Source organism: Chelon labrosus, assembly GCF_963514085.1.
Source record: "Chelon labrosus genome assembly, chromosome: 19".
Taxonomy (NCBI): Eukaryota; Metazoa; Chordata; class Actinopteri; order Mugiliformes; family Mugilidae; genus Chelon; species Chelon labrosus.
In genome coordinates this window covers 18,692,417-18,716,765 of record NC_140352.1, presented here as the reverse complement: position 1 = coordinate 18,716,765, position 24,349 = coordinate 18,692,417, and the positions used below count along the sequence as shown (strand labels likewise).

The 24,349-nt window shown below is 46.3% G+C and overlaps 1 protein-coding gene across 2 annotated transcripts in view; it reads left to right on the top strand.

Moving 5' to 3' along the window:
* The window catches only part of bahcc1b (BAH domain and coiled-coil containing 1b), a 58,599-nt gene that overhangs the window by 18,047 nt on the left and 16,203 nt on the right, over positions 1–24,349 (top strand). For both annotated transcript variants that reach the window (XM_084567372.1, XM_084567371.1), the window contains exons 3-11: positions 11,380–11,538; positions 15,166–15,276; positions 15,514–17,550; positions 17,966–18,077; positions 18,636–18,829; positions 19,030–19,170; positions 20,261–20,448; positions 20,977–21,358; positions 22,269–23,171. In XM_084567372.1, coding sequence (XP_084423498.1) covers positions 11,380–11,538; positions 15,166–15,276; positions 15,514–17,550; positions 17,966–18,077; positions 18,636–18,829; positions 19,030–19,170; positions 20,261–20,448; positions 20,977–21,358; positions 22,269–23,171 — 4,227 coding nt within the window. The remainder of the gene's footprint in view (positions 1–11,379; positions 11,539–15,165; positions 15,277–15,513; positions 17,551–17,965; positions 18,078–18,635; positions 18,830–19,029; positions 19,171–20,260; positions 20,449–20,976; positions 21,359–22,268; positions 23,172–24,349) is intronic.

The window sequence follows — 24,349 nt, the reverse complement described above, 5'->3', positions numbered from 1 at the left end:
TCATGAGTCACACTGCTGCCGTCGTACAGATTGGACAGATTTCGCATTTGGCTTGAAAGGCAACTAATGTGCTCTTAAATAGGAGATAGGTACATATCACTGTATGTGTGTGTGTGTGTGTGAGAGAGAGAGAGAGAGAGGGAGAGAGAGGGAGGAAGAGAGTAAGGAAAAGAGTGAAGCAGCTGTGTGGAACAGCATGGATCGTTACACAGTGACACACATGAAAGCATTAAGTATATTCAGGAGCCTTTGTTGAATATACATGGAGATGTGTGCAGCTTTGTGTGTGTGTGTGTGTGTCAGAGAGAGAGAATCCTCTCCCATGCTCTTGCCCGAGCTGAGAGTAGTGAGAAAGAAAACAAGAAAAGATAGAGAGAGAGAGAGAGAGAGGGAGAGAGAGAGAGAGACAGAAAGAGAGAGAGAGAAAACAAAGATCCGTCATCAGTCATTCATGGCTAATCAGTCTCGTGGGACGTACACACTACGCACTCACACACAAACCCACACACTCTCTCTCTCTCACACACACACACACACAGTGCCAAGGTCCTAATCCTACTGGGACTGCTCGTGCCTCTGTGTGTGCCTGTCTAAATTTTGGATCCGGGCTGATTAGAAGCAAAGTCTCTCCTTTAGCATGTCTCTCTCTCTCTCTACCTCGACTTCTCCCTCTCTTTCTCTTTCTGTCTCTTCTCCTCTGCATCTTTGATTGCTGGTAAAGTGTCTCTTCTCCTTCTCTCTGTTTTTCTCTCTTGTCTATTTAATAACCACCTCCTGTCTGTTCAGGTCATTTTGATGTGTGTTTTTGTAATGTTTGGAAGCGTGCGTGCATGCGTAATGCGGGGACTTCTTTGGTGTGAGGATGTGCACTTACATATGCTTTATGCTTTTTGCATGCGCGCTCTCCGTGCTGTCAGTGTGTACGCGTCTGTAGTGTGAAGTGTACTTCATCAGAACCTCTTAGCGTTGCGTGCGTTTTATCAGCTTCTTAGCTTCTTTCAGCTCGATCTAAATCACACAAGCTTCAGTGATACGGATGTTAACGTTACATCCAAATTAATGCATGTATATAAAAATATAAATAAATACAAGGACGAAGACAAACAGTGCAAACCTAAAGATATTCAGTGAACAAAAGAGCAGTCTCATGTGTTTTCTATTCTGTCGTGGCATGCAGATACTTTGCATCTAAAAAGGCTTGTTTTGCTGCTATGTCAGGATGTTGACCCTGATTTTTCTGAGCGGGGATTTCTCAACATACGTTTCGATGTTGGGTTTATGTAAAAAAAAAAAAAAGTTCGACAACTGACTCACAGTGTACCACAAAGCAATACAGTTACAAATAAAACAAAAAAAGACTAAATTTATTCTGCTGTTGCCAGTTACCTAAAGTTAAATTCTCTGTGTGTGTAAAAATAAGATCCTTGCGCCTAATTGCTATACATTGTCACCTTGGAGTGCTTAATTTCTCGTGACATGACATGATTATATTATCACCATATATATTCACTTTTCTCATGAAAGACAATAGTTCTATGATGACTTATGGCACGGCTCGCGTCTGTCTGTGTCAAGTGACAGACTGCATTCACCGAGCTCCAGTTTTTTATTTGCTGTTGTGGCTAGATTTCACTGAAATGTTGATTTTAAGGCCATATTTGACCATTCGTCTTCCCCTCTTTAACGTCCATGTGTGTTATTTCTTTGGGCTGGACTAATGGTCATTGGAGGTAAAACTGAAACCATTAGCCAGACTGTATTGATAAGTCATGTTTCATTTATTTGGACAACGCAAAACATTTGCAGGTTTTTCTCAAATGTGACTTTTCTACTCCTTTATCACTGTCAGTTGAATTTCTCTGGGGTTTGGAGAAACCGTCATGGACATTTTTCATTATTTTTTTTTTACACGGACTACATGATTAATAAGAAAATAATTGCCAGACTAAATGATAATGAAAATAATCATTAGGTGCAGCTATTCATTCCAAACTACTTTTTCCTCACCCCATCTTTCTCGCCATCTTTCATTTAGTTTACTTTCCTTCTCCCTCCTTGTCTCCCTCTTCATTTCTTCTCCGTGGACCTCTCCAATAATCTTTTATTCCTGTGTAAACATTACCGCAATGAGGGAATATAAAGAATGGAAAAGCCGTGCTGAAATAAGGTCAGACTGGGTTATTCTCACCTGCTTTCTTTCTTTCTCTCTGCGTCTCACTCTCTGCCTCTCTCGCTCCGTCACAGACTCCCACCCTCCCTCTCTCTCTCTCTCTCTCTCTCTCACCCCATCCCTCCCTCCCTCCTCCTCCACTCGCTCCCTTGTTGCCTTTCTCTCATGTTCGCTGTCTGCTGATCCCGCTCTTCTCTCTTGTTCAGTCTCTTCTCCCTCGCACACACTGACTTTCTGACGCCCACACACACACACATATCCAGTATACGCGCAGACACAAGTGTACACACTCTGGCGCACACATACACACGATGACACCTGCATGTCGAGTCGTTGAGGGTCTAATTTAAGTAAAGTGCTTCTCTAGGAACCACAACCCCTCAACTCACGATGATGGAGGGTGATACGGTACGCCGTGGTTGAACACACACATGCAGTTATACTTAGAAACACACACACACACACATCTTCCTCCAGTGATACTGAGATATGACTCTCCGTGGTGTAGGACTGAGGAAAGCTCAGATGGCTTAGAAGTAGCATATTGCAATAATAATGTGATATTTGATCCCTGCAGGGAAATTCACTTTTTCTGGGCTGCTGGCAGATCCGACTGTAGGGTCAGTGAGACCAGTGGCAGGGCTGCTGGTGTATCACGATGTCTTGCTAAAGGACACTTCAGCAGGCACGGCGTAAGCTAACCGACATGGATGTGGTTGAATCTGTGTCTGGTGGTTAAAGGATGTTGACTTCTTCGTTGCAACCTTCCTCCTGCTTCGCGGCTGCTGCAGCTGCGTAGGTGTGTTTGTTTCCACTGGAGTTTGAGCTAACTTTAGCTGAAGCAGGATTGCATTGCACTGCTGCTGCAAATCTTGAGCTGCAAATCATAATCTTCAAAGTAAGATAAGAAAAAAAAAAAAAAACTAGCTCAAACTTTAGTCCAATATGAAAGTTTGGAAGTAAGTATGTTCGGCGTCTCCTGTTAGCTACATGCTAGCCTCAGGTAGCTGATGTAGCAAGTGGTTTTTGGCAAGTTGGCGCTGAGAAATTGTTATCGCTTTCTGTTGCTGACAACATGTTTGCTCATTTACACCTTACGTATAAATGTACAATATCAGCAAGCAGTTGGAATCATGTATTTGGCGTCATGTTGAATATAAGTCCAGTATTCACCTTCTTTTAGCTATGTTTGTCATCTCAGCCACATTTAACTGCTAAATGCTGCGCTACATTCATCAGCTTTTTATCTGTCTGCCTTTATAAGGTGCTGAGCTGGATGCGTTCTCTTGATTTTTAAAGTTTCTATGCCTAAATCTGCTACCAGCTAAACCACAGCTGCTACCGCGTGGAGGAAAACCAAAACAATGAGCTCAAAGATGCTAAAACGTCCTGGAAAGCTAAATGTAGCTTATTTAAGTGGTCAAAGTCCTCTAATACAATCTAAATGATATGCTGACATAGACTGCCATTGCATCACACTGTCCCTTCATATAATGTTAATGTCTACTTGGTTTTGAACCATAACTGTAATCAGGAAAACTGTTAATAAGTAACAGAGTCACACAATGCAGCACTAAAGAACATGTGTTTAATAGGGATTGTGTGCTAATGTACCGTCCATTGTAATATGTAACCTGGATGTGGTAAAGGTTGATAAGTGGTGGGCTTTAATTGTGTTTGAGCTTCGGTAGATCATGTGATTCATGAAGGCACACATGTGTACCTGTTCATCTCTGTCTCCACTTTTCTTTTAGCTCAGGGTGACGTGTTTTCTGTTTGACTCACTTTGTGCTCTTCCTGGAGTCTTGACCCCCAGGTGTATTTTATCCAGCAGCAGGCACATGCAGCTTCAAATCATTACAGACAGTGTGTGTGTGTGTGTGTGCGTGCCTGTGTGTGTGTGTGTCTGCCGCGGCAGGAGACTGGATGGACCACAGAGGCGTGGCGCAGGCATGTCGGACTGGATGATGAACAGAACTTTTAGAACAGGCTCCTTCACTCTTTACCAGAAGCCACTGTGGTGGTAGTGGTGGTAATGGGGCGAGGGGGGGGGGGGGGGGGGGGGGGGGCTTTGCCAACACATACAATCCCTACACGCACACATACAAGTTAGACAGAATTGCATTATTTACTCTCACCGCAGGCTTTCCTGAAATATCAGGAACCTTATGCTTTTGATTAGTGCGTGTCTGTGTGCGCTTGCACGTACCATTTGTGTCTCATTCTGACCCAGGCAGCTGAGCCAGTCTCGTATGACCCCTATTCCCCAAATTCCCCTGTTTTCTTTGGTAAAACATGGAAAAACTTACACTGACAGCCCCCCCACCCCCACCCTTCCTGCTTCCTCAGAAACCCTCCTGTAGCGAGTTCCTGCTCTCCACGACCATATATGGCCCTTCCTCCTGCCGTGGGTGGGTGGGTGTGTGGCGTCCAAAAAGTCTGTGGTCAAAAGCAGGAACATTTTCCTGCTCACTCACAGTTTACTGGTGCATTTTGTGGGCCACGTTCGCAGACGGAAAACTCTGAACAACACCGGAGTTCTTTTTTCTTTTTCTCTTTTGGCTTTTTTTTTTCCGAGCGGGGGGACACAAGGTGCAATGTTGCACGTTTTCTTCTCTTTGGTGATTTAATTCCTCCAGCTTTTATTTCCTGTAATTCTCACGAATTCACAACCAGCAGATGAGGTGCCTTTTAGCGTCCTTACTGGCTTTTGATGTTATAAACGCACACGTGTAGGTGCAGTGAGAAAGGGGCGTTACTACAGTAGAGATGGTAGCGGAGAGAGTGTGTGTGTCTGCATTTGTGTGTGTGTGTGGATGGCGAGGCTCTGGTCCGCAGCCTGGGAGTCAGGCTTTGAGCTGTGCTGTTCATAGTCTGCTGATTTATGCGCCTCACAGGGAAATCTCTCATTTGTAGCTCTTTCATCTCATTTTTCCCCGCCACTCTTTCTCTCTCTCCCGTTCTCTTTCTCAGTCCTTTCTCTTCTTCCCGTCGTAATGTGATTCAGTGCAGCTGCTTGTCCCAGGCGACATGCCATGCTTTGCTTGCACACCCTGCTCTCTCTAACATGAATGAGTCAAGAGGAATCGTTGATGAATAATAAGATAGAGCAGAAGGAAAATGCTATCTGGATCTAGTCGAGCAAAAGAACTCCTTTTCTCCCCTGAACGTATTCTTTGTAAGCGCCGCTCGGGCGCTTACTCACACATTCAATGTGTTTGTGTCCCCAGTGCCATAATGCTTTTATGGACCTTTGAGTGTGTGTGTATATGTGTGTGTGTCTAAGCGCCTTCCACGACCGCCTTGTTTGAGTAGCCCTGTCACTTGTGCAATTCCGTGGTGTCAAAACAGATCAGAAAGGTCTGGCTTGACTCCTGCCCCTAAATACACACTCACAGGCCTGCACGCAAACACACACGCATACACACACATACACAGATTGAAGGCTCAGTGCCAGGGCCCTTGGTGGTTGGAGGCTTATGAAAGGGTCGGACTGACGAGAGGTTGCCAAGTGTACGGCAATAAGCGTAACAGCCAAGCTAACGAGAGTCAGAACCTCTGACACACATACACACACATACACACACATACACACACTGAGACTGTACTTTCAAGCTCTCAAGCTCTCTCTAACAGTGACAGCGTGTGTGTGTGTGTGAGAGAGAGGAGGGAGTTCAGTATATCAGTGGGAGCGCAGAGGCTTTTGTTAATTGGCAAATGTGACAATACGACACAAGAGGACATTGATCTTCAATCGGATGGAGATTGATTTAACTCATCATCCTTCCAGGTGTGTGTGCGTGCGTGTGTGTATTGATCAGCAGCAGTCCATTCAGCGAGATACAGCAAAGAATATCACTCCATCACTTTATCCGCGTATGCTTCTTTCACCATGTGACATTGGTTATATCACCGCTAATAACACTCCCTTTGGTCTCTTCCTCTTCTCATCTATTGTTTGCCTCCGCCACCTCCTCCTCCTCCTCCTCCTCCTCCTCATCTTCCTCTCTTTTTCTCCTCAGCAGTGAGAAACCTTGGGACGGTCTGCCCGTGTTGTCTGTTGTCTTGCTGTTTTGTTTCACTGCAGATTTCAAGCACTCTTCAACATCTGTGGAGTCAAACACATAGAAGAGGCTTCAGGCTTTTTTATTTATTTTTTTAAAACACGTTTTATTTTTATTTTTTTGCTAAGCTAATGAAACATACTTCATATAGTGCACATGAATTGGTTTAACAAATCCAAGATCACATCTTTAATCTAAAAATGAGGAGAAATAACCTTGACGTTTTGGTTGCTTTCCATCGTTAGACACTTCCTTTGGATTTTGCATGAAACTATTTTAAATTTTCTAAACATGACTGCCAAGCTTTTTGATGAGACCTGATTGATCTGTCCTTAATTAAAAACCGTCATAGTGCGCTTCAAAAGGTGTGAAACCATGAGCACTCATTGCACGGTCTGAGCCAACTTTAGTGAACAACTTTTATTTATTTGGGTTCAATTTGAAGATTCAACGCGCTCAAATCCTCCAGTACAGTAGGTGTTATTTTAATCAGGCAGTGATAGCTTTCTAGAGGTGAATTAATGTATTTCTGTTTATTTAATTCTTAATTTTTTTGCCTTTTGTCGAGGCAGCCGTGTAAAATGGCGTCTCTGGCTGTTAAATTCTGGGGAGAGATGGCAAGAATCCTGACGTTTATCCTGCCGAATCTCCAGATTTGCTGCTATCAAACTCTGTTGTGGCTTTCGCTGGAAATAAAACGACATCCCTAAATTTTTTGTTTGGCCCCATTATCCGTGAGAATACCGAAAATATGCCAAGCAGCGAGACCTGCCCAGAAAAGCAAGGCACATTTCCAGTTCACGTGTTTTTTTTATTTCTAAAACAGTGTTTAAGTGTTTTTGAGTGGATTTTCCCCTCAGCAAATCATATTACAGTCAATCATAAATAAACTGAAGCAGATTTTGCTCCCTGTAAGTACAGCTGAATGTATTAGTGTGAATAGAAACTCATAATTCTGATTTTTATTACCTTGGATTGTCAACATTGGAGGATTCGCTGCCTGTGTTGACACACTTTTCCAAGTCATGATGCCAGCTGGGAAAAAATGGGAGGCATATGAACACATTTCCTACTTTAATTACCACTATGGAGACTGAAACTAGCTGTCTCCTCAGTTAGCAGCTTGTATTTATAGTAAATAACATACGCAAATAGTATTATGGTACATAATCTCTGTGTCACTGGTTCAGTAATCAATTGCTTAATAAATGTTTTTTAGTAGTTGATCAGATGATTCTTGATTGATCGGAAATTCCTTCATCAGCTGTGGCTCAGTTTATATATTTGTTCATAATTTGGTGTTTCTACACAGAGAAACGGAAAACTGACTGCGAGAGGATGCAGCGGTGACAGATGGAAAGGGAATGTGCGGATAAGGATAAAACAAAGACGGAAACAGAGGCCAGGAAGAGGAGAAGGGGAGGAGAAGAGGGAAAAAAAACAAAAAAAAAACACAGAAGACAGAAATGAGGTTTACGTTAGCGGCTGGCCTCTGAGATGATTTTCCATATCAGCAGGCCAGAGGAAGTGGGCAAATATGATTTTCTTCTCAACTCGCCAACAGAAAACAGACGGAGAGGGTAGGGAGTCAGGTGACGGGAAAGAAGGGAATCGTGGGGGAAGAAAGAGGAGAAAGGGAAAGAGATGAGTAAATGGAAAAAGATGGGGGAAAAAGGGAGACGGGTTGAGACCTGATAGGGTGAGAGATTAAAGAACGGCTGTGGGAAGAAAACTGGCAAGGAATGCAAAGTATTTACATCACTAAGGGTAACAACCGACCACGCTTCTGTTTGAAACGTGTGCGACAAGTTATTTTAACGTCTTTTAACTTTTGTGGCGTCACTTCAAGGCGCTCCACGTGATCTCATAAATTGACTCATCTGGAAGTCTCTCTTTTCTGTTGTGTGCTGCAGCAGGCCAGGTGTAGAGAGCTGTGTGTGTGTTTGCATCATTCTCTGTTTGACGTGTGTGTGTCTGTATATGTTTGTGCGAGAGTCTGCATCTCCGGGACGCCTTGTGAAACCGGCCTTATACGAGCTGTGTTTTATTATGACTGGCTGAAAGGCCGTTGATCTACAGTTGTACGAGGGGGGTGAAACAAAATACACGCAGTAAAAATATCCTGTCTGAGATAAAGAATGAAAGACAGAGAATAAAGGGTCTTGTTCTCTTCCTCCAAATTTCTTTTGATGCGGAGAGAGAAAATATCAAATGCAAAAGATGGAGGGATTTATTCGTATATAAATTGTGCGCCTCGTGTGTGTGTGTGTGTGTGTGTGTGTGTGTGTGTGTTGCAGCTCTTGAGATCCAGCTGTATAAATAGACACACACATCCTGATTTGTCTCTTAATACACGCGGCTGCTCCATCTCGCTCTTGATTTATCCCGTGCTCTCCTTCTTGTGTGTGTATATGTGTGAGACAGAGATTGGCAGACAGCTGAAGGCACTTGTGGTTGTGGTTGTTAGGGCGTCGGGACGTCGTTGAGGTGAGGGTACTGTACATGCACGTGTGTGTGTGTGTGTGTGTGACTCAAATGCGGACTGTTGTGGTTGTGGTAATTGCCTCTGATGCGACGCAGCGTTTATGGGTAACGACCCAACCCACCACCTCTCTCTCTCTCTCTCTCTCTCTCTCTCTCTCTCTCTCTCTCTCTCTCTCTCTCTCTCTCTCTCTCTCTCTCTCTCTCTCTCCTCCCTCTCTCTCTCTCTCTCTCCTCCCTCTCTCTCTCTCTCTCTCCTCCCTCTCTCTCTCTCTCTCTCTCTCTCTCTCTCTCTCTCCTCTCTCTCTCCCCATCCAGTGACTAATTACCTGATTCCCTGTGGATTTGTTTCCTCCTTCCCCTACAACTGTTCGGTTTGTTCCACTAAATGAGAGCATGTTGATGAGTGGAGATACATTCAAACAGAGCCAAAATGAACTAAGCCTGCTCTTTTAGTTCGCTGAAACTGTTACTGACAGCCGCCGAGCTTATTCCTATTCAAGAGGTGGCCCTTGGTTTTCCTTGTTCCAAACTGCGTCCCCATGTGATGTGATTTGGGTGCAGGGTGCCAGGGAAGATTCTCGCTGAAACCCTTCACATGTGATTGTTGCAATAATCTTAATAACTATTATCTATTCCTGCGTTACGCTTTCGCAAGTATTTCCAGTGACTTCTCTGAATTTCCCCTGTGTCCTTTGTAGTGTCTTTTCATGCTAATCAAAACATGAATGTAGCATCTGTTGGGGAGCCTGGTGTTGGGTTTACGCTGACATCTCTGTCAGTAGAATTCCAACCAGAAAGTGGAGACATTTCAAATCAAATCAGCTATATTTGCCATGTATACTGTACGTGGGTTTGGTTCTCTGCATTTGACCCATTCAAGTGCGTGCCCATGGAGCAGTTTTTTTTTTTTTTTTGCATGTTTTGCTCAAGGCACTTCAGAATTGAGCATCGAACTAGTGACCTCATGGCGCGAAAGCTGCCCGTCTAACTGCTAGCCTGAAGCCATGTTTTTGACCATGTTTTTAGTACAGTATATACAGTGGGTGCAATTTGTAATTCTTTGTAATTTCCAACCCACCTCCCAGCACGACATTGAACCAGTCCGTTTTTAGTCTTCTCCAGTACCTGTGAATGAGTCACAGCTATGGTGTTTGGTCTGATGAATTCACCCCAGGAACATCGTAAGGTGTTTTCGGTGTTGTGGCCAGTCCGCGTCTCCAACATGTCTGTTCGTCACTCGCCGCACACCGGTCCTAAAAATATTTGTCCCATAGACGGTCATTGAAAAACGACCACCTGTAAATAAATAATGATTAAATTAAAAAAAATCTGTGCATCACCAAAACCATTCTTTTAATCCATTTGTTTCAGTTATATGTTTAGCGTCTAGCAGAGTTGGATGTATATATACATATCCAGGCATAACATTATGACCACTGACAGGAGAAGTAAATATCATTAACCATCTTGTGACAATGCAGCAGCCATCCCCAGCAGGATGCAGCCCGACACAGGCACACACACAAAAACGCTTTAGGAACAACTAAAAAAAACATGAAAAACAGCACAAGGTGTTGACCTGATCAAGTATGTGTAAAAAGGAAGGACTATGCACAGTGTGATTAATATAACACCTTTAAATACATAGGTTTCAAAATACATTAACAAGCTTCTTTTGATAACTTCCAATTTGAGACGGTTTCAAAGTTGCATGACTCAAGGAGTTGTGGCCAGAGCAGTAGATCCATGAAGACCTTTCAGACACAGCTGCAATCATGTTATCTTCAGTTACAGTCACACGGTAACGGTGCTGCGGATTTTTCATGCAAAGCTATGGTCAATTTAAAAATCACTGAAGAAGGCTTTATTGGGCCTTAAAATATTCAAATTCTTTTCGAATTAATTTTCTCTCTCCACCAAAGGAAATCAGCCGGAGCGTAACATCAAGCTTGTACGCTTTGTTTTGCATTTCTTCTGACCCTCAAAAATATTACAGCCATTCGAACAGTTAAAGTGAAAACGGCCTCCATGTGCTCTCAGATATCATGTGTCACAGGTCAAATGTGACCAGTTCTTACTTGAGAGTTGCATGGTAAAGATCCCAATTCCCTACCCGCTCAAATCAGAACTGTCTCCTTGAGGCTTGTTCCTAATCATAGTTTTAAGAGCAATAAATATCAGATCTGCGTGTCGATTGTGAGGGGAACAAATAACCAGAACTGGGACACTTCCAGCTGCAGTGTGACTGCAGCTCGGGAGGATTAATTTCTCTGGGGCTGGTCACAAAATTGCATTTTTATTTATTTTTTTTCTTAGCGCACTACTCAGAAATGTTAATATGTTTGCAACAAGAGACACATAAAGTTGGGTGTGCGTGGGGAATCATTGGCATTGTGAAAGGGTTTAAAGCAGACGTGTGCACAAAACATTAGAAAACAAAATGTGCAGAGCATTAAATACGTTTCCCTTTTTAACCTCTGAGGAAGTTTCTCTGCACATGAGCTTTTTCTAGGTTTAACCGCCATATTTTAGAGCTTCTCTGTACTTCTTCTGCAGTGTCACTTGCTCACTGGCACCTCAGTAGACTCCCCTCCTCATAGAGCTAAATTTAATCAACCAGCTCTCTGACCTTCCGTCTCTCCGTCTCTATCTGTCCCTCAGGTGCTTCCTTCATGGGCTCATTCCTTGCCAGCAGTCTGGGGTCCCCGCCTTCCCACCCTCCTCACCCCTCTGGACCTGCTGCATCCCCCTCCTCCCCCTCCTACAGGGCTGGACCCCATTCAAGCGCTTCCCCTATCTGGTTCCCCCATTCACATGAAGGTAAGATACACACACACAATCACACACACACACACACAGGAAGCAGCGCAGCATGCTTGGGTCTCTGGTTAATCCAGGGTCTTGGTTTGGGATTAGATTGAGATGGAGCCATTAAGTGGTTTAACCAACACTGAGCTGAGGCCAAACACGTGCAGCAGTGATGCCTCAGATGATGCTACTTATAGAAGCACACACACAGACACACACATACAACTCTCTTCTGGCTGTGTTTGTCAGCACGCATGTGGTTTCGTGTTTGTGGCTCTTTTCTAGTTCAGAGCTTAAGCACCATGACACAAACCGATGCTCGACAGAAACCTTCCTCTTCCCTCTAGCCCCGACCCATTAAATAAGCACACGCAAATGCACACACAAACACACACACTTTGATGCGCCTTAAAATAACACCATAATCAGTGTTCATTTAACAGTACACCTCAAGCTGCTGCATGCCACCCCTTCACCCATTCATATTTCAGTGCCCCCTTTCTCTTGTCTAGGGGTGAGTTCTCCCTACACATACGCACACTCTGAAACTCACCCCCATTTCTACCCTTCACAGCCCCCGCCCTCCTCTGACCGCAGCCCCACCCTCAGGGCCCCTTCTGGGCTAACCGACCTGCAACGGCCCCCTTCCTGATCAGAGACACACACACGAAAATGTGCGCATCCACATGCATCATGTCCTCTTTCAACTGTTAACCGTTTGTGGTGAACGCTTGAGCTTAACTTAGTTATCTGTCCCCTTCAGGTATGCGTGTGCAAGTGTTTCTGTGTGTGTGTGTGTGTGTGTGTGTGTGTGAGGACTTTTCTTTTGATAGTGAGATGGGTCTAAAGAGATAACTTCTAAAAAGGCTTCAGCAGAAAGTCAGTTTCCGTCACATGCTGCATTTCTCAACTAACTGAAAACGGTCGGGATCCGAATTTTTGCAATGCAGTTTTGCATTTCACAAGTGTTTAACAAACTGTCTCGGAGGAATTAGAATACACACGCTATTTAACCAACTATCTGACCGATGAGCTAGTAGGATATTTGAGTTTCGACAAGTTATAGCTCTAACTAGTAACAAGTGAGACAGTTCCAGTATGTATGATTCATATGAATGACAAATGGAACTTGGCTATCTTTAATTGTTAGACCTGTGCTTTCCCTCGTTTATTTTACCCGCCAGTGCCACGAAGCTCAAACAATAGCAAGTTCACACGTTTGCCACTTTAATTGGCCCTAACCCATAATTCACTTTTAACTACAGGACTAAAAAAAAGCAGAAGAGTTTGAGTAAAGCTGGCCGTTTATTTCCCTGTCATAAGTTTTAATTTGTCACGTCCTGCTGCCGACGAAGTGTACAAACACCAAAATTTTATTTGGGCAAATAAGCCATACACATTGCCTGTCACTCACGGAGGCAGCACACTTGTCTACTGTGCCCCAGGTTTATGATTTAAACACAAACTCACAAGTGCTGCGCTTTTGCTTGGAAAGCTTGTGCGGAGAGTGTTGTCGTCTCATTCGTGGCCCATCGTGCGATAAGTCACAAATATTTCACCGCTAAACATTAGCACCAGTTTTTCCCCCGGACTGACAATCTTAACTCTGATTCACAGAGAGAGAATCAGAGGCAGGACTTCAACCTGAACGCAGGAGAGAGCAGCAGCGGCGGCGGTGGTGAAAAGAGAGCAAGAATGTGTGTGTGTGTGCGGAGGGAGAATGTGCGTGCCTATCAGACAGATTTTATGTCTGTGTGGCTCGGCTTTGATGTTTTTTCACGTGCGTGCGCACACACTCGCACACGCACGCACACTACAAATGATTGTTTTTAAGAATTCAAGCCAGGGAGCTCCGGTAGGCGGTCTGCCAGCTGGCCACGGTCCAGAGAGTGGAGCGTAGCCAGCGCAGAGAGAAGAAACCTGGCCGACACACACACACACACACACACACTCAGGCAACACACACACACACAGTCGTAGATGAGACATATTCACCAAGAGATGCACATATTACCTCACACACAAAAATCTGTCTCTTTCCCTCTTTCTTCTCCTTTTATTCCCTCCCTCTCTCTCTCTCCCTCTCTCTCACACACACACACACACACACACACACACCGATGCTGTCATTCACCCGCTCCCTCTCCCTCTCCCACACCTGTCCTTGTTTTTTGTCTCCTCTCATGTGCTCTGGCTCATCTCCTTACCTCCCTTACCTTCCCCAGCTCTCTCATCTCCACCATCTCAAAGCTCTCCACTTCCCTTTCACTCCTCCTTCATCTTCCATTCCCCCTCACACACTCACACACACACACATTCTCCTCTCCTCTCTCCACACGCCTCACAGCAGCACCAGATTGGGGCCTTTCCATATTGACAGCCCTCTTCTTCTGTTGTCTTTTTTTTTTTTTTCTTTTACTGTCTCGCCATTCACTCAGTCTCTAACCTCCTCTATGTTCTCGTCCCTTTCTTCCTCCTCTCTCTCCTTTTATTTTGCAACCTATTTTTTTTTTTGTCACCACGTCCCTCCGCCGTCTTTGTTCCCCTCTTCTTCTCCCCTCCCTCTCTCCCTCCTGACTTTTATCACTCATCATTACCCACGGGATTGGCCTTAGATGGCTGATAGAGCCTTTTGGCTAATTGTCGCCATTTAGATTCACTGGTTGTTAACCAGTCAGAGTAATCACGCACACATACGCGGCGGCGTGTACACATTCATGCATTTACATTGCAGCATGGACACGCACACACACATGCTGGGAGCGGTGAGGGGGTGTTGGTGGTTTTGCAGTGTGACTGTGGAATGCGTAGGATGAGTTTTTATGGAGTGCTGTTTACTTTGGCCACCACCGTTAAACTTTTAACGGCTGCCAATTAACAGGCCGGCAAGGACACTCTGTGGGGCATGAAACCAGCTGCTGTAGAACACACACTCGCACACAGACAGACACACACACACACAATCCAAGCCTTTTTGCTCGACAATGTGGAGATGTGTGCCTCCCGTGTGGTGTTTGTGTATGAGCTTGTGTGCATGAGGGCTTTTGGTGATTTTTCTGTTCTTTAGCCCCCCCGCCAACAACACCCCTCCACGACAACCACGCACATATAGACGCCCAGGCTGACGCTCTCCCAACCCCCGCACCCTCCCACCCCCATCAACACAACCGCCAAGACCTCCTCTATCCCACGGTGCAGTTCAACGTCCTTGAAGACGAGGAACAGAGTGAAACGACCATTTACCTCCCAGTGACCTCCTGGGAGGACTGTGTGTGTGTGTGTTTTAGAGGGGGGCGTTACGATGCTTCATACTATTTGTCTTGGGTTTGGGAAAAATGTGTTTTGTAGAAGAGCAAATTCCATCCGGTTAAATGCTGCAAACACTTGGCAGTAGCTGTCGGCTGTGGTTTTTGTCACCACTTTGTCCACTGTAAATAATGTCAACTCATCTGGCATGTTTGTGCAAAAGTGCATTTATGGTGAAAGTAGCACTAACCGGCCATATTTTTTTTTCTGCGTTTTCCAAAATGGCCCCGTTTCATGATAGATTGCAGAGATAAACTGTTTGTTTAGAGGGCTGCTGAATGTCAACGCTATGAAGAAACATCAATTCTTTCTCGCTCTCCCTCCCACTGACAGGGTACCCCAGCTATTCAGGAAGTCTTGCTTCTCCTTTTCTCCCCATGAGTCCTCTGGATCACCATAGCAACAGTCTCTATGGACAGCACCGCTTCTATGAAACTCAAAAAGGTAGTGTGTGTGTGTGTGTCACAGAATGGAAAAACAGCTTTTGTATACAGTATTTCTCTAAACTGCTTAATCAGCATTACTACAGAAATTTGAACAGCTGGTAACTCAAACTCTAGTTATTCTTGAAATTACTTTGCTTGAGATATCACATTTTCATGTAGTTAGTTTAATGAACCACTTTTAAGTAAATCTCTACATTTCTAGAAATCCAGTTCAACTCTTCTCCTCTCCTTCTAGATCACTTCTACCTACGCGGCCTTCCTCCTCAGCCCCCTCTGCTCTCCACCAATCACAGCCTTCCTCCACTGTCCAGGACCGCACCAGGCCACCCACTTGGCTCTTGCAGTAGGGAGACGGACAATGGTGGAGGGGGCGGGAAGAGCACCAAGGATGTGGGTGAGAAAGGGGTTTCGTCTGTGTCAAAGGAGAAGGAGCGGTCGAGCAGCAAGGAGAGGCACCAGGAGAGCAAAGACAAACAGCTTCATCATCACCATCTTCACCAGACGAATCCTGCTACCACTCCCTCTGGCCACCACCACCAAGCGTACCCCCACCCTCACCATGCCCTTCTTCCCCACCTCACACTCCAGAGCAGGGAGGACGACCACAGACACTCTCTGGAGCGACACAAAGAGTACAGAGACAGTGACTCGGGCAGTCAGGGATTGAAACATATGAGTTCCTGTAAACTGTCCAGTGGCTCGGGGGCAGAGACTGGCATAGGAGGAAAGGGGGGAGCACTAAACAGCTGCAGTGGTGGCGGTGGGCTGGGCAGACCGCCATCTGGAGGCAACAGGCGATGCTCCAAAGATGGGCCCATAAATGGGGAGATGAGGATCAGTGAATCCTCAAATTCCACATCTGAATGTATGCGTCGAGGGGCGGCTGCAGCAACAGCAATCTTGGCTCCTCCAACTCCCCACTCTGTGGCTTCCTACTCCATGCCTCCCCCTCCCCCTCCGCCACCTCCCCCTCATGCCTTGCACATGGGCTCTACTGTCACTGGAGGGTGGCTACACCATGCCCATCACCATCCACATCATGAGTTTTACTGTCCTCCAGCCCCTCTTACACTCACATCCTCCAAAGATCCAGCATCTACCCCTGCAGGGTCTGGCAGGGAGGCAAAGGTCATTGGCCCAACTTATGTTCCCTCAGTTGGCCCCCTTGGGGATCTGTCAGCCCCTGATTGCCGTGGAGCAGGTGGGGGTGGGAGAAAGGCAGATGACAAGAGTGGAGAAGGTTACGAAAGTCCCTCTCATCACCTCAGCCGACTCAGCAGTTGCCAGAAGAAGGACAAATCCCAGCCACACCAGCAGCAGCTGGGATATGGCAAAGCTGATAGACCTCCTGACTGGAGCCACCAGACAAATCACTTCCACAAATCCAGCTCCAATGTGAGCTCTCAGCCTGAACTGCGATCTTGCAGCCTGGAAACATCCTTCAGAGGTGTTGAGGTTGTGGACGACGTGTACCGACCCTCCCTCCCACTAGATGCCCAGGAGGCACACCCTGGTGCTGGGCAGGGCATATCCAAGAATGGTCCCAACAACCGCACATCTCCCTTCAGAGATTGTTCCCATTCAGGTCCTGATGGGAAGGTGGCATCGGGGCCAGCAGCTCAGAGGGAGGGACAAAAGGTTGCAAGGATACGACACCAGCAGCACAGCAGCCACGGAGCAGGTGGAGAAGAGAGGGGGCGGGATGAAAGCCAGACAGCACCTTCCTGGGGGGCCCGAGGTGGCCTCCAAGAGGACCAGAGAAAAGGCACCAATCATGCATCCATTGGTAAAGGTGAAGTAAGAGGGTTCAACAACAGAGCTCCACACAATGACCACAACCAGCCACATTCTCAGTTGCCTCCACCTCTATCCCGCTCCTCATCACACACCACTGAGGGCGAGGGCAGCGCCATGAAGAACCTAATGAACTACAGCTCCCAGCAGCCTTCACTGCTGCCACAGAGGAGCCCTTTTGGAGGTCTGGGCTGCATCAAGCAAGCTGGAGAGAGGTCAGAGAAAGGGGACAGAGGAGCAGCGAAAAGCAGCAACTCCCAGCAAGAACCTCCCAAGCAGTCGCTCCCTCCTCGCAGAGGCTCCACTAATGAGGGAGATAGATGTGACAGAGGTGGGAAGGAGGCAGGAGAAGCAGGAGAGGGGGAGGTACGACAGCCTCCGGTTGGCATTGCAGTTGCAGTAGCCCGGCCCCCTCATCGTTCTCCAGACAGCACCCCTGGACATAGTAGACAGGGCAGGGTGCTGCCCAGCATGAAAGGTCAGACATCTTTTATTTTCCTTGCACTGAAAGTCAGTACTGTTTCTGTACTCTAGGCTGCTTTAGAGGAATATTCACAATTAAAATGTGGACAACAACTGACCTTTTTCTCATTGCCTAACCAAATGAAGACAACATTTGAAGAGCTTTTTGCACCTTATACCTTATATTTGCACTTTATACCTTATATTTGCAAACAACTTCTATCTAGAGTCACCATTTTGTGTTTTTAATAAGAAACTCCCTGTTGCCTGCGTGGGAGCTGATTGTCAAAGCTCCCATAACTTTTTGTTATATAAATAATTTGAGTACTTTGAGGGTTTGTACAGTAGGTATTAAAGATAGGCACGCTTGCTTGCACAGGTGAGTAAAAGTCAGTGTAAGCATGTTTCTCCTGTTGTATTTGTTTATTCAGGGTTGTCACGCCCTGTGTATCCACTTGGTCGGGAGGCAGAGGAGAGGAAGAGGATGACAGAGGAACAGATCAGTCTTCATCACCTGGACAGAGACAGAGAAATGATCATCAGGTACATTTAAAGTCAGAAACACCAACACGGATGAACACACACACACACACACACACACACCCACACACGGTAGCATCTATTCATTTTTCCTCTCATCTGATAAGCTGCAGTTCTTTTATTCTCTTGGTTTCTCTCTCCCAGTCTGAAGCTCTGCTTCTCTTTTCTCTCATCCCCTCACTCCATTTACTCCTCTCACCCTTTGATGTGGTATTTCTGTACACCCTCACTTTCTCGCTTCCCCTCTCTCTTTCTCCCTAAGATGAGATGTGGTGCATTAATGTTACGGGGACTAATACGGATGTCTCTGAAGTATCAGGCTCTTATTATGTAGTCATATTAAGGGAAGAAAACATATAATGAGAACTCATAGACCAGGCACAAGATGATGGCTGTTCATGTTGCTGTCACATTTCCTTTTCTTGATGATTATAATGGTGGTAGTGGTAATGAAGATGACAAAGATGAAGATAATAATCATAATGATGGCGATGATGATGATGACAATAAGAGGGATAATCAAGATAATGACAAAGTTCACCCCGCCTACCGCCACCACAGGGAAAACAAGGACTGTGTGGAGTTCGCCAGGATTCACCCTTCTAGTAGTTGCCACGGTGACCTGACCTCTCACCTCTTGGTCCCTGGAGGAACGAGCCAGTTAGGAGCGGACCCTGCTGCTCATGCGCACCCAGCTCACCACCACTGGATGCAGAGGACGGGAAGTCCCTCCCTCTGGATGGGACATTCATACGGTGAGTAGAGTGAACAAGGGGTGCCTGATGTCCAGTGTGCACAGTTTTGCACTTTATCTAGCTCCTTATCTCAATTCCACGCCTTTACTCAAATAAATATGCATTTTCTTGAGTTTATATTCATCAGTTATTTATAATAATAGTGAAAGTAGTATCTCAGTGTTGGTTTTATTTGATTATGTTATGTGTGCACCTTACAGGTTTGAGTCACGTGGGAATGAGCCCTGGCTTCCCACCAGGTCTTCCCAGCCCCTTGCAGCCTGTCTTGGGGTCGCTAACTCAAGACCCCAACTCCCCTCTTGTGGTTCTTCCATCAGAACCTGGGCCTCACCATCACCTTGGTAAGCATCCTCTTCCAGCAACAAAAGGCCGCACACAGCCAGCAGAGTCCATATTCATTGCTGTGTGCCCCCCTGCCTCCCTCCCTCTCTCCCTTTGTACCATCAAAGTCGTTGCCATTTCTCTCCTAGAGTTTTAGTATCATTGGCTAATCATAATATAATGCTCAACTAAGTCCCTCTGTCAGTGGAACCATGTTTTATTGCTTCGTTAATGGGAGCAGCTATTCCATTGCCCCCCTCTGCATGTGCCCAGCATTATGCAAACCATTTTAACTGCCATTTCATCTCTCTTGTGGTGGAGCACTGATGTGTTTGGACTGGACTTTAAGCTTTGTGTGCGCAGATATCTAAAATTGTGTTCGTGTTTGAAACAATATGATTTGTTAAGGGTAAGGCTGTACTGGATATCTCAGCTTTTGCTAGAGAGAAAAAAGTGTGTGTTTGTCCATTGTGTGTGTGTGTGTGTGTGTGCGTGTGCGTGTGTGTGTGTGTGTGTGTGCGTGTGTGTGTCAGAGCTGCTTTGCAAACAGGCTGTGAAATTTAATTATCTCCCGCCTCCCTTGCCTCGCTCCGTGAGAGTTCCTGCAGAGAGGGGAAGTGCATCCACTGAACCCTTCCCCTGGGAAACATTAGCCCACTCAGGCTAATCTCACAGAACAAAGGTTCCCAGCGACAAGGCAGCCAAGGAGGGATGTGATGCATGTGTGTGTGTATGTGTGGATATGTGTGTATCTGAATCCACATGTGCTCGTGCCTTGGTGAAAATGTGTGTTTCCCTGCACAATAAAACACCATCCTTTGAAAGAGGAAGAGTTAAGGCAGGTGATTGTAGGATGTGAAACATGCATTCAGGATTCAATGCCTCATATTCAAAAGGGCAATTTAAGAGAGGAGTTACAGCTTTTCTTTATGACTTTTACTGGGAAAAGGAAAACATGTCCCTGCTGACATTTCCTCTTAGTTATTCAAAAAGCCTTTTGATTTGACTGTAGGATTTTTGGCATTCTTCATTTCACACATTTCGGTATTATCCAAATCAAACAAAATGCTCATCAATCATCTGTATCTTTCTCTCTGACTTCTTCTCTAGATGTTCTGGAGCAGTCAGGTCTGTGGCCCTCTGTGTACGGAGGCAGAGGCCCCCCTCCCCACCTTCAGCATCACCCCGTCTACTCCCGCTCCTCATTCCTACGGCAACAGGAGCTGTACGCCCTACAGCATCAGCACCAGCAGCAGCAGCGAGCCATGGAGCACATGCAACGGCAATCCTTAGGACAAGTAAGATTGACGCTAATGCCGCAGAATTATTTGGAGAGAGGCTCTAGTCTAAAATTGGTGAAGGGCTTTTAACATATTATTGGGAAACTACGAACAAATGAAAATTAGGAAGTGTGGAAATATTGTGAGCTTATGCAAATGTTCATCTTCCTCATTTGAGTTGTCAGGGGCAGAATGTAGCACCGCTAATCAGATAACCTGATTTCTCAACACTAAAAGAAAAACATATGCAAACTCACACTCAGCATTATTTATTTAAGCCAATGACTTCCTCTTTTTGCTGGAAAAATGTTTCTCTGATAGAGAGGACTTGTTGTGGTACCTTTGCTCTCACGCTGCCAAATCATTTGACAATCAAACGTTGTGGCCAGCACACACACCAGCTCTTTATCCGGCTCGATAAACAATGATTATGTAATTATAAATTGGTGTTATGAAGCAAAGTATAGATGCAATGTATTTGTGTAAACAATGTGAAAATGAGTCTGTAAAATAATAATCTTTTCCTCTCTGTTTCCTCTTTCAAAGAGAAAACATGAAGAGCACGCTATCACCATAGAAGACTCTCCTCATGAATCGTCAGCCCCCAGAACTCCTTCTTCTTCGTCTTCTTCGTCCATCGCCTCCTCCCATGCAGCCAAACCCTTCTCTCATACTCCTCCTCCGCCAAAGACGTCCACGCCGTCTCCCGGCATGTGCCCCAGCAGCCGCCAGTCACCCTGCTACCACTCCCCTTCCACGCGTCCACACCCGCCAAATCCTCTGACCCCTGCGCCGAGCCCGGCTGCCGCAGCTCCGCGCTCCCCGGCGCTCAGCCCTGCTCCTTCACACCTCTCTAAAGGGCTGGACAGGGGCAGCGACAGAGGAGAAGGACAGCCTCCTCAGGACTACCCACAATCCTTGGAGCCAGGTATGTGCTGAGAAGCCTGTGGGCTGGTTAATGAATCCAGTCTTTGAATTGAAAGGACTGTACCAGCAGGTTGAAACGTCGGATAACAAAAATAAAAAGACAGCAAACAGGACAGAGAGATAAAGAGATACAGTGCGAGTGAAAAAAGATAGAGGGAGATGGAGGCCGCCGCTGCTGAATCGTGGCACTGGTCTTTGAAGCGTGGTATTCTTTTGATTTTGCAGAAATTGTTTGAAGCATGGCTGATCCCTTACTCTGTGTGTCCTTGAGTGTATGTGTGCACTTTTTTTCTGTGCAAGCTAAAGAGGGACAGCGGGCAGGCTGGCCATTAAGGTCAGAGAAAGCATATGGGCGCACTCTTTGTGTGTGTGTGTGTGTGTGTGTGTGTGTGTGACCTGCCAGTGTGCATATGTGTGTGTCTAAGCTTGGCACAAGAGGAAGGTCAGTGAAATCTTCAGATAGAGCCTCCTTATCCTTCAGGGGTCCTTGAGAAGTACAGGCGGAAGGATACACATTCATCTGGCGGTGTTGTCAGGGGGCGGAGGGATACCATCAATAATAAGAGAGCAGGGGTGACAGGGCTGGCGCTGCAATCACAGGGAAACGGCAGGGTGTCATCAATATCCCACGTAGACACACACTTCTACACACAAGCACGGATTCACGCACATATGTGTATAAAACACACTACTGTACAGACAAACTCTGTATTCTGAACCTCTCTGTATTATACCAGCTGTAATCACAAGCTTCATATTCTCTGACTGAAGAGAATAGCAAAAAAAAAAAGCACCTCTGTAGATCAATACATTTTACTGTCCTCTATATAAGGGTTCATAATGATGGACTGGATGTCAGTTTTCCATCTGAAGACATATTTAACCTTTGCTCTCTTTCCTCTTTCCACCAGACCTGCCACCTGTTTATACCTACCCTCCCATCACCATGGGTTACAAGGCCGGGCCCTCGCCCCCCGAAGCTCGATTGGCCGTGCAGCCCACGGTCGAGGAAGAGCCGGCGGAGCCTGACCTCAAGTCCCTCCCACACCCATGCCACATCCAGCCTCTCAGTGAGGAGGAAGACATACGGAAAGAAGAGAGTCGGATAGACTGCGAAGTGGTGGAATCCCAGAGTGGAGTTACAGACGAGGCGAGGAAGGAAACAAAAGGATGCTCCGTCTCCGAGCCCCAGAGCAAGATTTCTGGATTGCCGCCATGCCCTTTCCCAGCTCCGGTCCCAGATCCAGCCTGCCCAGCCACAGCCACAGGCAAAACCCTAAAAGTAGAGCTCTCTCTGGGTTGTGCGGGCCAGAAGGCTGGCCCGGAGGAGCCCCAGCTATCCAAAGAGCAGGAGCATGATAGTGAGCATGGAAAAGAGGACATAGAGGAGGAGCCTGAACCAACAGAATGTACTGTTTCTGTGCCTGAAGAACTGAAGGTGGAGGACGACGGGCCCAAAGAGGGAGAGAATGTAGAGGTGGTTGAGGATGAGGGCGAGGAGGAAGGCAGTGGGATAGGTCCAGATGAGGACTTGGTGGAATTGACGTGTAGCTCTCCTGCTCCTTCCCCGTCCACCAACTCAGTCCTCCCTCCCACGCCAAACACAGCAGCCCAGCTCCAAGGGGCCTACATGTGGAGCCTGGAGCTCCTGATTGCCGCGACTCTGTGCGCCACCAGAGATGCCTTGTACCCACCAGTACCCGCTGACCAGGCCCCATGCCCTGCACCGCACCACGGTATGGAGATACTGGGGGAACTGGCTGAGCTGGAGATCCAGCAGAGGAGCAGAGAGAGCAAAGAAAAAGACGCGGAAGGTGAGAAAGCGTTCATTTGAAAATGCCGCCGTCGTGGCCTTCCAATCATTCGCAGCCACTTTTTAAACCTTTGAAAGTTTATTGAAAACATTTAGAATCGGCCCAGTAAAGAGGTGTAGACTGTTGTTTTAGCACAACCAGTTTACATTTTGTATTTTCTTGTTCTACTTAAAAGGATCAAAAATGAAAATGAGATCAAGGGAGAGGAAAAAAATGTTGCGTTATTGTGTTACTTGTTTCTTTCCTATACAAACACAGACACTTACAGTGAACAAAAACAGGGCCGGGGGGAGAAGTGTGCGATCCAGATGTGAGCTGTGCCGCACACAGACACAAAAAATTCCCACCAACTGTCCTGCTTCCTTCCTCGGCTCTTCTCTTGGCCATAGACCACATTTTCCCCTCCGGGAAGGGTGTGTGTGCGCGCGTGTGTGTACGCATGCATGCGTGTGTTGAGGGGACACAGAGATGGACAAATAAGCTAAGCTTCAGACACAAGCCAGGACACACACATACACACTCTGCCCAGTGTGTCCCCCAGGCTCTGGCGTCTTGCTTTGCTAATTAGACCCTTTCCTTTAAAACACTTCTCCTGTAAGTGCTCCTATTTTCCTCTCGTCCCTCGGAGAGAAAGTGTTTTTATTTATGCCAGCATCTGTGTGTGTATGTTTGGTGCATGGCGAGCACGCTCATGTGTGTGTGTGTGTGTGTGTGTGAATGAGTGTGTGTAAGCTGTTAAGTAATCCCAGATGAATCCCTGCTCTCCTCCATCAGAGTCTATGTGTCTCTCCACCAGGCTGCCTGCTCCCTGCCTGCGCCTCCTCCTCCTCCCTCTTTGTTATTTTTTTCCCCTCACCCGCTTCGTCTTTTTCTTTTTTTTTTTATTAAACCAATGTAATCTTGTGTGTAAATCCTGCCTCTGCAAGCCTTGTTGACGGAATTAATAAGTGTAAAAATCATAAGTCGCTCAGCTGCTGTCTGTGCATGTGTGTGAGAGTGTGCGAGCGTGCATTTGTTTACACGTGCGCGCACGTGGTTAGCATGTGTAATAGGTGTGAAATCAATAAGTCCTGTCGTGGCGTTGAAAGCGTTCCCCAAATTGCAACACATTTATTTAAACCCGCTCCGGCCTCATCGCATAGAATGTTATTAATACTGCTGATGGCGTTTCTGTCATT